Source organism: Marmota marmota, unplaced genomic scaffold (genome assembly GCF_001458135.2).
Source record: "Marmota marmota marmota unplaced genomic scaffold, marMar, whole genome shotgun sequence".
Taxonomy (NCBI): Eukaryota; Metazoa; Chordata; class Mammalia; order Rodentia; family Sciuridae; genus Marmota; species Marmota marmota.
In genome coordinates, this window is record NW_025999842.1 from 66,805,379 (window position 1) to 66,824,116 (window position 18,738).

An 18,738-nucleotide genomic window follows, 5' to 3' on the forward strand; every position below is an offset into this window, starting at 1 on the left:
GTCTCTCCCAATCATTATTGTATCATATTCCATATTCCTATATCTCTCTCTCTCTCTCTCTCTCTCTCTCTCTCTCTCTCTCTCTCTCTCTCTCTCTCTCTCTCTCTCTCTCTTCTGCCTGCCATGAGATGAACAGCTCTCCTCTATTATGCCCCCCACCATGATGTTTTGTCTCTTCTTGGGCCCAGAGTGATGAAGTCCCTGAGGGCTGAACCTCTGAAACCATGAGCTCAAAATAAATCTTTTCTCCTCTAAGTTGTTCTTGTGAGGTATTTTGCTTATGGTGGTGCAAAGCTGACTAACACACTCGGTTTAATCTAATTTTCTTGCTTTTCTCTAGCTGAACTGTTTGTGATATGCCCTGTGTATGTGTGATTTAGGAGTCAGCAATAGATATGGGAAATATTTATCAACTAACATTTGGGGATCTTTTTCTCTGGCTTTTTTTCCCAGAATTTATTTCCCATTAATATTCTGTTAGCTCTGATTGATATGATCTCTGTCCTCTATTTCTCAAGATCGAAATAATGCAAGTTTTCAGTTTTGGTTCTACCTGCCTCAAATAATTCAGCCTGAGTCTGTTCTCAGGTTAGAGGCTTTGGGAAATCAAAAACTTGCCCAGAGCTTATTGATTTTCTTCTCCCACATATCCACTCCTCTGTAACAGAGGCAAACATCTGGTCATTCTTCAGTGCTATTAGGTATAGCTCTTTTTTCTTACATTCAGTGTTCATAGTCATTTTACATGGAAGAGTCAGTTCACAAGTTACTTGGAATCCTATCTTTCTTGAATGTTTCTGTTGCTTGTGTCATCTGTTCCAATGTCACTAAAGTTTCATTCTAATATTGGTCTGTCTCTTTCTCTTTCTCTCTCCTTCCATCTGGTCATTCCTATAGTAGATTATTGATTTTTTTTTTCATGGAAATCACACTTTGTTTTGAAATTTTTCTCTTCGTACCTTTTAATTTTGCTTTTTTCCTAGATTCTGCTTTGTCATAATTGTCTACTGTTCTCTATTTATATTTATGTTCAATTTATTGGTCTTTTGTTAACTCCTTTATATGGATGTTTAAGACATTGATATTTTATGTTCTCAATTTTAAGTTTTCTCTGAATGTGATTTTTAGATGCATCTCAAATACTTTGGTATTTCACATTTAAAGTACAATACAAAAAATTTTTTTTGAATAGAGTACAATGCAGTTAATAATTTTCATTAGACATTTTTATATGATAATTTTCATAGATTCACAGTCTTTACCCCAAATTTTCAACTTACTGCATATTTTTAACATACTGATTCATGGTTATTTTCTTTGTGTGTGGGAATTCTAATTTGTTTTTGAAGTACTAGGGATTGAACCCAGGGTCTCATACAAGCTACGTATGCCCTCTACCACTGCAAGACATCCTTAGCCCCTCCAATATTTTGATAACTGGATATTTTCCCATTATCATATATATCTCTTGGTTTTGGTTCACTTATCCATGCTTCTTGGAAAGCCTTTTAGTATATCATTTCCACCCCCCCGCCCCGCCCTGGCTGGCAGCTAGTTAGGGGAAGTCACCTTAGTTTAATCTGGTACAAATGTGCCTTTCTTTGTTTGGTCTTCCTTCTTATCCTCCTCCTTCTTCTTTTGGTGGGTTTTGGACAGGATTAAGAGACATTAAATATATTTAAAATCTTTATTTTATAAAATTTTATTTAAACAAATATTACATACTTATTTTCAGTGATTTGATACAAGTCATACACAGAAAGTGTTATGTGCCACCCTGTTCCTTCTGAATTTACTCTCCACTGTGGCAATACTGTTTACTAATTATATTCAGAATGTTGCTGGCTATTGGTCAAAACTACTTTCAAATCCTCCAATGCCTTGTTTATTTGTCTACCACTTCTACACAAAAGGGCATCCCAAATTTTATTTCTTTCATGAAATTTTTGCTAACCACTCCAAATACAAGTTCCCCCTTATCTTTTAAACATAATGATACATGGACCACAATACCTATGCACCAAGCTCATATGTGAGACAACGAGAGAACTTTCAGAAGTAATATAATTAGGTTGTGAAGTGTGACTTAATCAGTGTATTTATCCATTGATATGAATTAACTGGGTGGTAACTGTAGGAGTCAGCTACTGAGCATGGACTTAACTTCTGAAACCATGAGCCAAACTTTTCCTCCTCTATGTTCTTGTCAGGTCTTTTGGTTACAACAATGAAAAATCTGACTAAACCCCATTTAATTAATTTTTTAAAAAGAGTTCACATTAATAAATCTAATTTCCATTAATGGCAAAATAAAAAAGAATATCAAGAATGCTAATTTTGCATAAGAGATAGGATCAGATGTACTTTCAGATAGAGTGGACACTTACTGTTTGTATAGACACAAATTACAAAACTTTATTTATCTGGTATGTCTTAATAATGTTAGAGTTTGTTCCTTTTGCCTTTAGAGGATAATGTATAATAAGAAGATTATGTATAAATAAGAAACCTGAAATTCACCACATGAAGAGCTATGGAAGGGTTTTAAGGAGCACATCATAACTAGTGCAAGGCTGTAAATCAGGAGCACATATGCTGTGTTTAAGAACCAGCAAGGGGGAGAGTGGGATGAAGCTGAGTGACCCAGAGGTAGAGTGGACGAGATGAGCTCTGACCACCAGGGGTCTATCAAATAGGGACTAGGAGGCCAGATTTAGGAGTTTGCTTTTGCTGTGGGAGAAGTGGAGGTGATAGAACAAAAGAGTGATATGATTTGACTCACATTTTGAAGAGTTCACTCTCTTTACTGTTTGAGAAAGGACTGCAGCTGGGGTGTGGGAGCGGCACCAAGGACAGACACAGAACACCAGCATTACAATAGTCCAGGTGCACATGGTGGTCACTTGCACCAGAGAAGGAGCAATGTAGACGGAGGATAGTGAGCTCTGGGCTTTTCATAAAAATAAATCAAATAAGATTTTCCAGTAGAAGAGGTAAACAAAAAATTTGTATTCTTTGACAATTTAACTTATAGTTAATCAAACTTATGTGCCCTAAATAGTATTCTTCTTAAAAATATCCTTTCACCAAAGTCTCCCTGTTGTTTGAACCATCCCCCTATACACTTTTAGGCTACTATAAGCTTCATGGCACTTTGGTCAAAGGTGAGATTATGAGTCTAATAACTTCAAAGGGTTTTGAATGTTTTAGTCAATGTTCTATTGTCTCTGATAAGCCACTTTCAGATGTTGGAATGATTCAACTCTACGCCACTAGGTGGTGGCCTCCACTAACTTTGAATACCAATGGATGGACTTTGAAGTATTCATTATAGACACTGAAAACCCATGATCAATTTTAGAGTCTTAGAATTGAAAGGCCCTATAGTAGCTGTTATTAGACCAAGAAGGGAAAATGACTTTAGTTATGCAACTATTACTAGGCATGGCTAGAATTCACTGAGATTTTTTACATGCCAGAGAGTTACCGTTTGCATAGACACAAAGCTTTATTTATCTGGTATGTCTTATTAATGTTAGAATTTGTTCCTTTTGCCTTCAGAGGAGCAAAGTTACACAGGTAATAAGACCAAAGTTACGTGTTTGGTCTCCTTAGTAACATTAGCTTGAAATTAAAAGAAATAACATTATGACTCCTTTTTCTTTCCCTGAAGTTATTGAGAATTAAGGCACATAGTTTTCAAAGAAGCAGCATCTTTGCCAATAACTTTATTTGGGGAGTTACAGTTTATTTTATATTAGGATTTTAGAAAAGCTCCTAAGGTCAACAGCCTGTCAGATGGATTTATGTATATGAAAGAGTTGAAGTTGTATGACCAGTGGATGCATCTTCCACAATATGTTCTCTGAATTCCACAGTATAGGTGGGTCAGAAAAAAATCATTAACTACAGTTAGATGAAAAGAATTCCATGGAACAGGCTATACTTCAATTATGATTTTTGACCTTTCTTTCTCTGCATTTTTAAACTTATTTTTGCAGTTTGGACTTAATGGAGTTTAACAAGATAAATAAGCTTCTTGCTTATCTTAAGTAGTCTTCAAATTCTTATGTAAACATTCTCATTTATAACTGTTTAAAAAATTCTGCATGCAGAGCAAGGGTATGAGACTCACTTTACAGGTTAGGAAGTAAAGTTCATGGTGTTCTTGGAGTTTGCTTTTGCTCTGGGAGAAGTCCATTCGACAATTATTAAGCAAACCCATATACCAAAGGCAAATGTTTTCCTATCTCATTATTATGGCTTCTGTAGCTTCATCTTATTTTATATTCATTCAAATTTTAATTGCTTATTATAGATATGCATATATCATTCCCATGGCTCTTATGTATATTTTAAGTTTATATAATCCTTCCAGATATCAATGTAACCTTGTATTCAATGGTATTTTTAGTCATTTCCCCACATTTTGAGCAATTTTCAATTCTCTCCTAGAAATATAACTCTAGTTTTAGTGTCAACAAAAATGATCCTTTTTACTCATAAAACTGAAATACATCTTAAGAAGCCTGGAGTGATCCAATATGGTCTTTAGTGATTTGTCCTTTGGAGTTTGGATATTACCATAGTTTTACTACATCAGAAAAATAATATATTTTGGAAAATTTTAATTTACATATAAATTTATTTCTCAATGTATTTTTGTTGTCTTTGCTAATTTTCTCAATTACTTTAATAGTTAAAAAATTATTTTCTCTTAATTTACACTTCAAAAGTTTCTAATTTTTTTTTACCTGAAACTGACACTTGCTATAATTACATTATTAATAGTATTTATATCATGAATATTCTATTTGTTAGGAGACTATAGTTGAGAGTCACAAGGGTATACACGGAGACTGTATACATGAGTTACTGTAACCTTTAAATGCTGCTGTTGGGTATCTGAGTCTGTTTTCTCCTTTCATTTTCTAGTTTAATTTTGTTTTGCTAAAATAAAGCTAATCTCTCTCTTTAATTTCATCTATTGTATTTCCTGCAATCCTGAAATATTTGGAATCTTCAGTCAGACCCTATGTAGACCTTAAGAAGATCTAATATACAACACCAAGGGCATGTACTTTGTGAATTTGAGTCTTTGTCTTCTCAGTTTACACAACACATGAGTGTAAATAATTGTCCTCTGACCAGTGAATGATGTTAATTAATTATTAAAATAAATAAGATGTTAATTCTACCACATAAGCTCTAGCTTTTGTTTCAATGCTTATACGATGAGGAGAATGGGCCAAGAAGTTTTGAAGAGTCTCTTACCTAAAATCCCATTTCTGTGAGTCCATATTTGAAGGTGATGATATTTAAAATCCTCCACTGGAGGCTACTGATTCAGAAAGACAGATCTGTAGAGCATGCAGTGTGTCTTGATCGTCATTTTCCCAAGAATTCATGTTCATAGAAGGCTCCCAGAGACTCTGGCACCAAATTGTTACAATCTTCAGGCATTTTATGTTCTTCATTTTCGTTTTAGATTAATGTTTTTAATCTTATACTTTAAAAATAAGCAATTTAGCTATTAGTACCTTGGACTCACAGCCTCACTTGACCCCTTCATCAATTATTTGACTATGGATTTGTTAATTATATCTCTCAATAGTCTCAACTAGTAATTAAATGGGAATAACAGTAGTGTTTCCCTTATGGGGGGCTTGAGCATTAGGTGATACAATACACTTAAAACAGCCTGCTAAGCTGTGAGTAGTTATTTCACAGAGTAGATATGAAGATTAAGTTTGAAATTAGAGATTGTGCTATTTAACAAGGTAATTAATTAAAAGTAAGCATTACATTTTATAAATCATATTCCTTCAAACATCAATTTTTTAAAATCAATGTTGCAGTGAAGCCTTTGTAGGTGTGGAATACTGAGACTGAAGCTTTTGTAGGTGTGGGATACTGAGACTTCACACTTAGAGGGAGCTCCTGGTTTGCCTGCTAGGCTCTCTACCTAATTTGTTACTTTCCCATTCAAATGCAAAACATGCAAATGGACCACAGGACTCCCCATTCATTCATTCCTTATGGGAAGACCACAGAATTTCTGAGGAATTTTGTTCATATTCTTTAATTAAAATATGTCTTGTGATAATTAACTGACAGATTCTTTGGGGTATAAACTTTTCTGTGAATAAATTGACTCTTCTAGGGACAATTAATCACTTAATGGCATCAAGTAACAAATTAGTCAACTTCCTCTCACAAAAATAAAGATTACCAGAAACTCTTAAAAAAAAAAAAAAAGGTAAAGCTAGTTACTTTTTAACTAAAGCACCATATGCAGTAAAACACCTGTACTCATGTAGTTATTCATAAGGAAAATAAAAGACTTGGTCATATGAAATACTTGAGCAGTTCTTGGTTTTTATTTAGTTCTTTTCTAGATCATTCCATTAAGTTCGATGAGGACATTTTTCAGTGAAATACAGAATTTGTCATGACCACAAGTGGCAAAAAAAAAAGGAAATCTAGTATTAGTTATTACAAACAAAATTTTGAGTAAACTCTTTCCTCATAAACTATTCTTATATAAAATGATACATACATCCAAAACATCATGGAGTGAGAAATGCTTAAAGCATTTCCAAAATATTCTGATGTAATCTGTTTATTAAATTACTACTTAAAAATGATAATTTAGATATTTTAAGAGCAAAAGCCCTTAAGTCTCGGTTCACCACCACTCCCAAATGTCTTATTTCTAGTATATGAGATAGTATGATGCTTCAGAATAATTTTTTGTTTTGAGTTTTTTCATGAAATATTTATTTCTATGCCATATTTATTTTAATCTCTTATTCTCCACTTTATACTTTCATATTTTTTTCTTAATATAGTTCACAAATAATCTTTTGCATCATCTCTTAAATTAATTTTTGTGTGTGTGTGTGTGTGTGTGTGTGTGTGGTTCTGGGACTGAACCCAGGGCCTTGCGCATGCAAGCTATATTCTGAGCCCTTAAATTGATTTTTAACTGATACATAAAAGCATGAAAATTGTACATATTAATGGAGACATATAAATGGAGCATTGTGTGATGATTCTATACATGTGTACATGATATAATGCTCTAATCAGATTAAACATATGTGTTCCTTCAAAAATTTATTTTTTCAATATGGTAAAAACTTTTAAAATCCTTTCTTCCAATTTTTTGAGTTGTATGGTGCATAATCAGAGCTCCTTACTCTTATCTAACTGTAACTTAGATTCATTTATCAACCTCTCCCCAGCCCACGTTCCCCTCTGGCATAATTTTTACTTTCTCTTGACTTTGGATCTCTTAAAGGAAATGCTCATTCATATCCTGCATTGTCTTTTTTAATTCATGTAACTGTTTATTTGTATTCTTTTGGATTTCATTGAGCTTTATAAAATCATTCTTTTGAATATATTTTATCTCCTTTGATATCTTTAGAATCTGTTACTATGCAATTATTAACTTTAGGGGTGTCATATTACCTTCTTCTGAAATTGTGTCTTAGTGTATTGATTTTTGTGTAGTGTTTGCCCTTGACTCCAGTTGGATTTCATAGTGTAGTCTCCCTGTGGCTTTCTCAGCTTGATTAGGGGATTTTGACACAATGTGTACCATGTAGGGGACTGAGGGACCTGTTTCCTCTGTAAGTCAAGCAAGAGTCAGGTCCCTCTAGCCTCCAGTGGTTCAGGCAGATGTGGTGTAGACAGAAGAAGTAGAGGGGTGCACCATATGTGGTCGCTCTTACAACGGGAGTGGAAGCCCCTATTAGTTAATGGGGGCTGTTTTAGTCAGTGTTGTGTCGTTGTAATGCAAAGGAAAAGTTTATTTTGGCTCACAGTTTCAGAGGTTCATTCCATAGTTGGCCAACTCTGTAGCCCTGGACTGGAGCTTCAGGTGAGGCAGACTATCATGGAAGAAGATATGGCAGAAGAAAGCAGCTCAGGACATAGCAGCTAGGAAGCAGAGAGAATTCCACTTACCAGAAACAAATATAAACCCCAGTCATGCTCCCAGTGACCTACTTTCTCCAGCCACACTCTGACTCCCAGTTAATTCATTCAAGTGGATTAATCCACTAATTGGGTTACAACTCTCATAATCACTTCACCTCTGAACATTTTTGCATTGTCACACACATGAGCTTTTAGGGGACACCACATATTCAAACCATAATGGGAGGGGGGTGGTTCTTCATGTACTGTTGATATTGGTTCTGTTACTTGAAAGTCATTCCAGTACTGACTTTTCCAATTGTTGTGAAGGGTCTGAAGCATTTATTCTGTTTATACTTTTGTACAGAACTCTGTGTTTCTCTGAGAGACGCAGGAGTTGGGGTAGCCTACCCTCACCTCCACCCCATCTCTTTGGCACTCATTTAAAGTCTTGTCATAATTGTATGATCTGATGGGGTGTGTGACAAATTTGAGATCCTTGACAGGTGTGGTGTCCACCACACTTGTGTTATTTCTCCTGCTATTGCAGTGTCTAGAGTGGGCTGTCAGATTCCCCCAGCTGGGCTGCATTGGCTAAGGGTTTTGTTCCTCCTTTTCTTTAAGTTAACATATTCTCCAAGGTTTGAGTGGGACTAGGTCATGGGTGGAGCAGGGCTGGGAGTGTATTCTTGGTAGGGAACTTGCCCAATGTGGCCAAAGTCTCGGGCTTGATCACCAGTGCTATGAAGAAAAAGAAAAACCAAAAACTCAATAAAATAAAACACTACCAATAACCACTACACTCAAAAATAGAGGAAAAATAATGTAAACTAGAGTCAAAAGTTATAAAACAATAGAAATAGAATTCTTAGGATGGAAAAAAGAAAAATATAATTTAAATTCTAAAAAGGAGGGGAAAAAAAAGCACGTGAAAAGTTTTTAAAAGTCAATAGATGTGGAAAAAGGGAAGAAAAATGAAACAACTTCCTGTGGCTCTTTTCCAGTATTCTTTTTGTGGTAACTTGAAGTTTTAATGTTCATCTTCTAAATAGGCTGAAGGCATAAACCATATTCATGATTTTATTTGTTCAGTTTGTTTTCTCCTTTTTTAAATTTTTTGTTAAGAAATGTTGGAAAATGGGATTTTCATGGCTGTCATTGTCTTGGCAATGCAGAATTCCTAAAATTTCTTTTTAAGCAGAATTTTAGTTTTCAAATATTTGTTCACTGATAGCTAAATTAGGAATCATACTGTGCTACCAACAAGGCCAGCTTTAATGTGGACTACATCTATTTGCTTTTTTTTTTCTACTTTCTGTGCCACCCTCTTTTTTTTTTTCTTTTCTTTTTTTTTCTTGGTGCCAAGGATCTAACCAAGGGGCCTTGGGCACTCCCAACCTCCATTTGCTTTCTTTGGATGTAACCTACCTCCACAAAACCTGTCTGAGGACATTGTACCCTAAGGCTATATCAACATCATTTTTATGAGAAAGATTTTAGAATAACAGTTCTAGGCCTAGCAAATCTGTCTTAAATCATCTTGTAGTTCAGAAATTATCATGTTACTTTTGGAAAACATATCATTTAGATTTGGTATAAATCATTGGTTTACAGGGTTTTGATTATAATTGTTTTTGAGGATAATCGCCAGAAAAGATACCACAAAGGATCCTTTCCACAGGATATAGATGTGGCAGCATATGGTAGAAGGTCACTAAAATTAGGCAGAGTGATTATGCTTATGCATTTGTTAAGATCAACTTGTTATTTCTGTCTTACAGATTTTCTATACATTAACATAGGTTACAAGAATAATCTGAAAAAAAAAAACTTTGGCAATCATAAAATCTAACTCCATCATTTAAAAAAATACTGAAATTATGGAGTCCAAACAAAGTCCCCTACAAATCTCATAATGGGGAAAGATCTGCATTTAGAATCTTTTATCAGTGAGCTCTTGCTCTCTATAATGCCCCCCAAATCATGGTGATCTAAAGCAATGATCATCTACTTGCTCATAATTCCATGGGCTGATGATTTGGGATGAGGTCAGCCTGATGGATTTTCTGCTGATTTTCAACCTTAGCTGGTGAGTTCACTAGCAACTGACCTCTCTAGAATTATCCCTTTCTCTTGTCAAAGATAGCAGGCTCTTGACCAGAGCAATACAGGGAACCAGGCCATGTTTTTCTGTCACCACCACTGGCCTTATCCACATGCCCACAATGAGAGAATTCCCAAGCACAGCAAGGGTAGAAAATGAAAGTCTACTGCAGCTTAGGCTTGAACTTGCAAGGTTTGGATTCCATTGCATTCTCTTGGTCAAATTGAGTCCTGTACCCAGCCTGGATCCAAAGAATAGAAAAATAAATTATATTTTATTGGAAAACCAGAATACTACAGGGATACAGCCACATCAATGTGTATAGCAGCACAATTCACAGTAGCTAAATTGTGGAACCAAACCAGATGCCCTTCAGCAGATGAATGGATAGGGAAATTTTGATATATATATATACACAATGGAACATTATTCCGCATTAAAAGAGAATGAAATCATGGCATTTGCAGGTAAATGGATGGAGTTGGGGAATATAATGCTAAGTGAAGTCAGCCAATCCCAAAAATCCAAAGGCAGAATATTTTCTTTGATATGAGGATGCTGACTCATAATGGCGATGGGGCAGGGCATGGGAGGAATGGAAGAATTTTAGATAGGGCAAAGGGGAGGGAAGGGGTAGGGAGGGGACTAGGGGGTAAGAATGATGGTGGAATGAGTTAGACATCATTATCCTGAATACACGTATGAAGACACAAATGTGTGAAAATACTTTGTGTGCAATAGGTGACTTGAAAAATTATGCTCTATATGTGTAATATAAAATGAATTATGGCATTCTGCCATCGTGTATAGCTAATTAAAACAAATAATTTAAAAAGTTGTATCCAGATATAAAGAAAATCATATGGGAAAGCACAGTGGTTTAGAGGAAAAGGCAAGCTTGGGGACAGGGAGAAAACCAGAACCGCTTGTGAACTATGTCAAGAGAGTGGAGAGTGGAAAATATGGTCATTAGTGAGGCTGGAGGGGGTCTTTAGCAGGAGGGTTTTTTTCCAGTTAAAGTAGGGATAAGATATTGAGTTTTATTCAATAAGATTTTATGTAGCTTGTACAAGGCCCAGAGTTCCATCCCTCCCTTTCTCCGCCCCCTCCCACACACACAATGCTTTTAGTTTGAAAGAAGCAGTAAGATATCATTTCTATCTGGGAAAGGGATAGACTTCTTCTTCTTCTTTTTTTTTTTTTTTAATTTTCTGTTTTTTTCCAGGATAGGGGGGAAAAAAAAAAGCAAGTTCTATGAATTGGAGGATACAGTTAAGTGTCTACGTGAAAGAGACTGAATGGGACTGTATGGACATTCAGGGGACAGGAATTCCATTATCACAATCAGGACTTGATAGCAGCATGAGCTGGAGCCCAGGTGCTGCATAGTCATGGCATCGTGGAGTCAGAGACCCATGAGATGGTCTTGAAGTTCAGGAAATAAGGCATCAATCAGTCAGCTCTCTAGATGGTTCTGTGCCAGTACTTCCTGTCTCAGAATGAGCACAGGAAGTGAGGCATCATGAAGAAGGCTAGTGGGAGAAATTAGTGTGATTGACAGCAGACGGAGGAAAAGGCAAAGTGACCAGGAAATTCTTTATCAGTTTGGCACCTAGGTTGCAATTGTCAATCAAAAGGAAATTATCTTTGAATAACATTCGCAACTAACTGATGAGCTAAAGGATGGCCTTGGTGAAACTATTTTTAGTCATAAATATGACAAATGGCATAAGCAACCCGGAACGCTGCAGCTAATGGTGTCATTTGTATCTTTCTGTTGGAATGAATGGAAGCATGGGCTCGAATTTGTGCCCATCCATGTAGCACCATTTCTCTTATCCAAAGTAGGCTTAAATTAATCGTTTCCCATGAATTTACAGTTTACACTCTGTCCTGTGTTTTTAATGGAATACTTATTTAAAAATCAATTCAGCTGTTTATTCTTTGTTTCAGAGGACCTTCTAATGTCCTTCACGGTATCCATGGCGATCGGGCTGGTAATTGGAGGATTTATTTGGGCATTGTTGGTTTGTCTGTCTCGAAGAAGAGCCAGCGCTCCCATCTCACAGTGGAGTTCAAGCCGGCGATCCAGGTCCTCGCACACCCAGAGCCTCAACAGAACTGGGTTTTACCGCCACAGCGGCTGTGAGCGCAGAAGCAACCTCAGCCTGGCCAGCCTCACTTTCCAGCGACAAGCGTCCCTGGAGCTAGCAAATTCCTTCCCGAGAAAATCGAGTTTCAGAGCTTCCACTTTCCATCCGTTTCTGCAGTGTCCACCGCTTCCTGTACAAACTGAGAGTCAGTTGATGACCCTGCCTTCTTCCAGCACATCCGCCTCTGTCAACGCCTCCCAGCCTCTGAGCCGGCCAGACTTCCACTGGTCCAGCGACAGCCTCCGGGTGGGCTTCTCGATCCCGCCACCACCTGCCTATGATTCCATCATTAAGGCATTTCCAGATTCCTGAGTAGGACGCTTTCTTTCTTTTTGTTTTTCCTTTATTACCCCCCCGCCTTTATTGAAAGGAAATAACAAATAGACAAAACAGTATTTTGAAGGTTTGGTCCAAATGACAGATGAGTTTCCAGTGAATTTTGAATACGCTCACACAGGCTGGGTATTACAATGTAAAACACATCTTCTTTGAACACATTTTTTTTCCACTTATATCTGGCAAACATAATAATAATAAAATTAGCATTTTCCCCAATAGCTATATATTTATATACTTTGCATTCTATGTGAGGCTTATTCATTATAGTGATTCTAATCTGTGAATCCGTTATGATGCAGTACATGCTTTAGATTAAAATAAAATTTCAGCTATGTGTAGTTTATAATCTTCATTTACTTCCCCATAGGACTGTACAGAAAAAAAAAAAGTCACCATTTTAAAAAATCTTCTAGCCTAAGGAATTTTAGTTTTACTTCCTTTAGTAATTGAACCATAAAGTATTTTACAATCTTGGATTTTTTATGGATTTACACAGGCACAGAATGGCAGAACATTGGAGACTCTGAAGTTCCTTGATTCCATTCGTTTATAAGTGAGAGAAGCAAACAAAGAAAGCCGACCTCTGTTACTGTGGCCAGATGCTCCAATTTTGACACGAGTTTTTCCAAGATGGACTCTTATGGTGCTTATCTCCTCAATCATTATCATATTATTGAAGCAAAAATCCTTGAATTTTCTAGTGTGAGGATTTAACTTCTTCACCACTGAAGTGATGTTGTTAGAAAAGGAACACCACACATTCAATTAATTTGACCTAAAAGCAAACTGGTTTTGGCATTGAGCTCACATTTATCTTAAGGGATTAATTTTCTTTCTTAAACTTGGTTCTAGCAACTGGAAAAGCACTTTATCTAGGGATCTTCTCTTGTAACTTTGCAGACAAATAAGGATGAGTAACTGGGGAGACAATCTCTTATCAAAAGAGAAGCTTCAATCATGGAAAATTCTTCTTCCTGGATTGGTTCTCAGCCATTAGGAATCATCTCCCGTCTGTTTCTCTATGAATTTCAATCCAAGTTTCTCTGAAGAGTCTTTGTGGAATGGTTAAACCATGCCATGTGGTTGCTGGTGCAGACAGTTATTTAAGAGGACCCTGTCTGCAGGTGTTCACCTGTGTCCAAGAGGGGACATCCTTAAACGTGGGCACCAGAGAGAATCTGTGGCCCCATGTCAGGGGCTGCCTTTTGAATTTAATAACAGAAATCACTGGAGTATCATTCGAAAGCTTGTGGTTCATTTCTGAATAAGAAAGTATTTAGTGTATGTTGCTCTTTGTTTCTCTAAACATTGGGATTTTTAGTGAAGAAAATGTACTCTCATTTTAGCTTCTGCAGCACAGTGGTCACAGCTAATAGTGTCTAAACATGTTTTATATAATAAAACATTCCATACAGCATTTTTTATTAATTTCATATAATTTTTATTATTCATTGTTCCTCAAGGGAAATTTTTCTCCCTAATGTCTATAGAAAGGTGCTCTCTAAATAAATATGCACACAAGGAAAGAAAGAAAGAAAGGGGAAAGATGGAAGGAAGAAAGCAAAACAAAACCAACAAAAAAACCACAGGATATTCAATTCTTGTAAATTATTTTTTTAAATAAGAAAATTTAGAAGTTGCGATAGCCAAGTAAGATTTCAAGAGAGCTTCAATCTTAATAACAAGGTTATTTTAACTTTCAAGTCATTCTTAATGTTTAACAGGAAAAGAAGCAAAGTATATTTTTTTCCTAGAATTTTTGTGGGGAGTAAAATATCTGCTTTATAGCTCTCAAATGAGGGAAACAACAGCAGAAATTCTTTGGTATATATAACTAAGGCTGTTCCCTAACCTTAGTTATAAAATAATCAAAATGAGAATCTTACAAATATTGTGCACTGTATAAAATGTGAAATTAAAGCAAAAATTGGAGATTTTTTTAGTTGTACTTTTTACTTGAAATGTTTTGTTGATTATGAAATAAAATTAAGTTTATTTCAATTTTGATTCACATTTTATTAATAAAAACACTTCTATAAAGTGAGAGTAAGGAAATTATATAATTATGATAGGAGTCAGAAAGCCCTTTAGATAAAGAAACATTATACTACGTTTTTGGACTTGTTAAAACGATTGAATAAAAAGTCTGCTAGGGTATTCTTTATAAGTGAGCAGACTGAGACACAATACCTTTTATATAAAAATGTGTAACAGAAAAAGGGTGACAACAAATAAATTTAACATTATTTCATAAGTTAATGCAGAGAGAATTCATGAGTTTGTTCCAGAATTATTTGATGTATGTTTAGCAAAACAATAAAATAGTAAAAGGAAACATTTTAAGATCAAAGGGATTGGATGAATTACAAGGGAAAAGATTAATAGCTTTTTAAAATAATCATAATTTTTTAATAAATAAAAGATTAATTTGATACACAGATTTCAGATTAAAAATTCTGAAATCTGTGTGTCAAAAGATTTATTTGTCAAAGTTAAAAAGGAAGATTAAAAGAAGAAGAAAGGAAAAGACTCTTACTGTAATTGTGGACAACAAATAGCCAATATCATAAAGGATCAGAACAGATAATTTGCCAGAAAGAAATTTTAATTGATTAACAAGTGTTTGCTAAAATATTCAGTGTTCCTCCTGAGACGGTATCCATGTACATTTAAACAATATTCTAGCTTTTTTTGTTGATCACATTATCTAATTACAAAAGAATGAATTCCTCACTGTTGGCACAGGTTTCTGGGGGAAAGATACATTGGGATTGCCCTTTGGAAGACAGTTTGAAAAGAAGGATCAACAGCCTTGCCCTGGCCAGACCATAAAGTCTTAACCTGCCTACCTGGTGTGAAAGTAGCAATGGATTTTTAGGGAGAACAATCCTGCTATACTGGCCATGTGTGACTGAGCCAGAGCAATCCATAGCAGAGGGTAAGCAACCGAGCAAATTAAATCTGCCCTGCTTAGGGGTGAGAAGTTAGGATGAAAGGAGAGAGTGGGAGAATTGCCACCATGAGGGACTTTCAAGAGAAAGAAGATATTAGAAAAGCAGAGACTTGCGTAAGACGCCTGAAGTATCCTTTTAACAAACTCCCATTACTTAAGACATATATATATATATATATATATATATATATATCACTATATTTCATATGTTCCCATGATATATATGTATATATACACATATATATGTGTATATATATCTCTTCTTTTTTAAGGAAAAAGCAATCTTTTTGATATTAAGTTAAAGTGGAATTTACAGTTAGAGTTTACGGTTTACTGAGCGATGCAGAGACAATTTGGAAGCCACTTGAAAGAATTTAACCTCTGTGGAAGGGGATGTAATGATAGAGCAGATGTCTTTCCTATATGAGGTCTGAGGTTTGATCCTCCCAGAACCCTGAAAAGTGGAAAGAGAGCGAGCAAGAGAGAGCAATGAATAAATTAACACCTAAACTAGTGCAAGGAACAGATGATGAAAAACAGAATCTGAGATCCATGCATTAGGATAATTTTGGTCTGATCCAGACAAGCTGGACCCCTATCCAGGGCCTCACTTTTTAGAGCACCTTTTAAAAACTGTTATAAATCTCAACTTGATGAGCAAAATTCACCTAGACAGACAGTACCATCTGGACAAGGCACCTAAGCTTCTAGGACCTCTCTGAATCCTAACCTCCTCTTTGCCCTTTTCAGGTCTCACTGTTGAATAGGTATTGTTGACCAAATACTTAGCAATTCTGTGACTAACACTACAGGGTCTATAGGGTAGAATCCCAATTCTGGGAGGATAATCAGATCACTTCTGCAGAGAATAATGCATTTCTTTCTTGGAATTACATGATATTGGAAGTCCAGAATGGGATTGACAAGCCAATTTGGGGGATCTTCATTAATAACAAGGAATTTTCATGTGCACTCAAAGATAGCAAGTAACTATATAAGTAACTCTTCCCTTCCCATTTAAAACATTACTGGAATGATCACTATATTTCATATGTTCCCATGAGTTTTATAAAACATTTTAACCATCTTTTTTTCTCATAAAAGATAGGGTCTGGCAAATAGTATTTTTCCAGGGCCTCACACACCCTGGGTGTGACCCCTGTGTTGAGATAATATAGGGAGACATAGGGCATTTGTCTGATCTGATTTGCAAAGCAAGCAGGCCATGCTTTGTTCTGCTAAAATCATGTCATCTTTGATCCATGTGGTATAGACACTGTGTTTACTGAAGAGCAGTGAATGTTGTAGACAAGCTCTCGAGTAGTTCCAAGAGGTGAGGCAATGCAGGAAGCAGAGATTTAGATAAGTCATTCTTATAGGACAAGTCAAATAGAAAGGAGCTGTGGAAGTGTATCAACACACCTTGTAAGGCATGTTCTCATAAGGTATGCTAGAGAAAGGGTGGATGCTCTTCAACAATGCCTGACAGGAGGACGTAGAACTGCAGGTCAGCATCTGTCACTGCAGCTGGAAATCCTTGCTGTTTGCAGGCTGCACTTTGAAAATATGGAAAAGCAACCACAGAAATGGTCACAGTCATGCAGGAGTATCAGGGACTCTGTGATAATGGAGGGACTTAATTTAAAAATTGGACTTTATAGGTAAGCATCTGCTTAGCTAAGACAGATAGTGGGAGGGTGAACACTTAAATTGGATTACTTACTGCAATGTGGCAGGAGGGAATAGAACTGGTGGCTTTGAAGTAACAAAAGGCAAACAGAAAATGAGAAACTGAGTGAAGCTATGCTGGGTGTGATGTATAGGCTAGGATGTTTGCTCAAAGATGAAGAGCACAGAGACCATTTTGATGAAATTCAGGACAAATAATTGATGTTATTTATACGAAAAACACTTAAGATCAATGAGAAAAATCATTACAAGGGAGAAGCTAGAAAATAATCAGTGAAGATGAGCATAAAGAAACTTAAATAGAAAAAAAAAAGACCCTGAAAGTAAGGAAAAATAATAGCTTTGTAAAAACTCACAAAGAATAATAACAAGATGCAGTAGAATTCTGATGACTGATCAGGGACATCAAGATTAACATGCACTTTCCAGCTCAGGGACAAAGTATAATAGTGTGGAGAAAACTCTCACATTATCTGAACATTCAGTTTGAAGAGATGTTCATGTTTTAAAGCAATCCAGAATAGAATTTCTCAAATTAAGAAAAGGGACTCGAGCAACATATGAAACACACACACACACAAACACACACACACTCACTGTGTGAAATTATAAAAATTGATTCACTTTATTACTTCACTGCATTACTAAATGAAGATGTTCTTTAGAAATTAAACTTCACTAATATTGTTATCAGAACCTTCAGTCATGGATTCCAATGCCAAGTCTCTCCTCTGTCTTTCTCTTCTCTATATTCACTTCTCTGAACCTGTTATTTCTTCTTTCTTTCTTTCTTTCTCTCTTTTTCTTTTTTTTTCTTTTTTTTTGTAGTAGTAGTATAAGAAAGCATTATGACCACATACTACAGAACACAGTTGAGTTAGACATTTCTCAAGTTAATTATTGGATGATGAAGGAGAAAGCGTATGCCAAGAGCACAGGATACATGGTTTTGTCTGTCAAAACTTCTGTGATTCTCAAAACCACAATCCTACTCGTGTCTCTCCTTACTTCTGTCTATGGCAGAATTACCAAATGCAATCTCATTACATAGTCGAGAGCAGGCACCTGACCAAGCAGATGCAATGGCTTCTGTGAAGTGTGTCAGCAGAGGGGTCTGGAGAGAGTAAGGCCAATATTTTCTAAAAGAATAAAACTGAAAAAAGTAAAATTTAAAACCTCTTTCATATATAATATGGGGAAAAGAAAATTAGGCTAACTTGTGAGAGAAGAAGGAAAAACCAAGTGTCAATCAACTTGAAATTCTAAGTCCTTGTAATTCCTAAAGCTTTGTTATTTATGTCTCCTTCCTATGACATGAGCAATAAAATCTTCCTGGAATCCACTAGATTTCTATTAGCTATTGGAATCCAATGGCTTTCAATCAATTACAACTTTAATATAAAGAATACTAGGTTGGATTATAATAATTTGCCCAAATGGTTTCTGACTAATACAGGAATTTACTATATACCACTTCATTTCTAAAGAGGATAAACTGAGAAACACATATATAAGCAAATTATGAGAAATTATATTAGGAAATACCTATGAAATAAACTGTTTTCGGAGAATGG

At 35.8% G+C, this 18,738-nt stretch overlaps 1 protein-coding gene across 1 annotated transcript in view; it reads left to right on the plus strand.

Moving 5' to 3' along the window:
* Myct1 (MYC target 1) overlaps positions 1 to 14,523 on the plus strand; it is a 21,798-nt gene extending 7,275 nt beyond the window's left edge. The window contains 2 exon segments of the mRNA XM_015502336.2: positions 11,984 to 12,495; positions 13,019 to 14,523. Of these exon segments, the coding sequence (XP_015357822.1) occupies positions 11,984 to 12,495 (512 nt within the window). The 3' untranslated portion in view covers positions 13,019 to 14,523.
* The last annotated feature ends 4,215 nt before the right edge of the window (positions 14,524 to 18,738 follow it).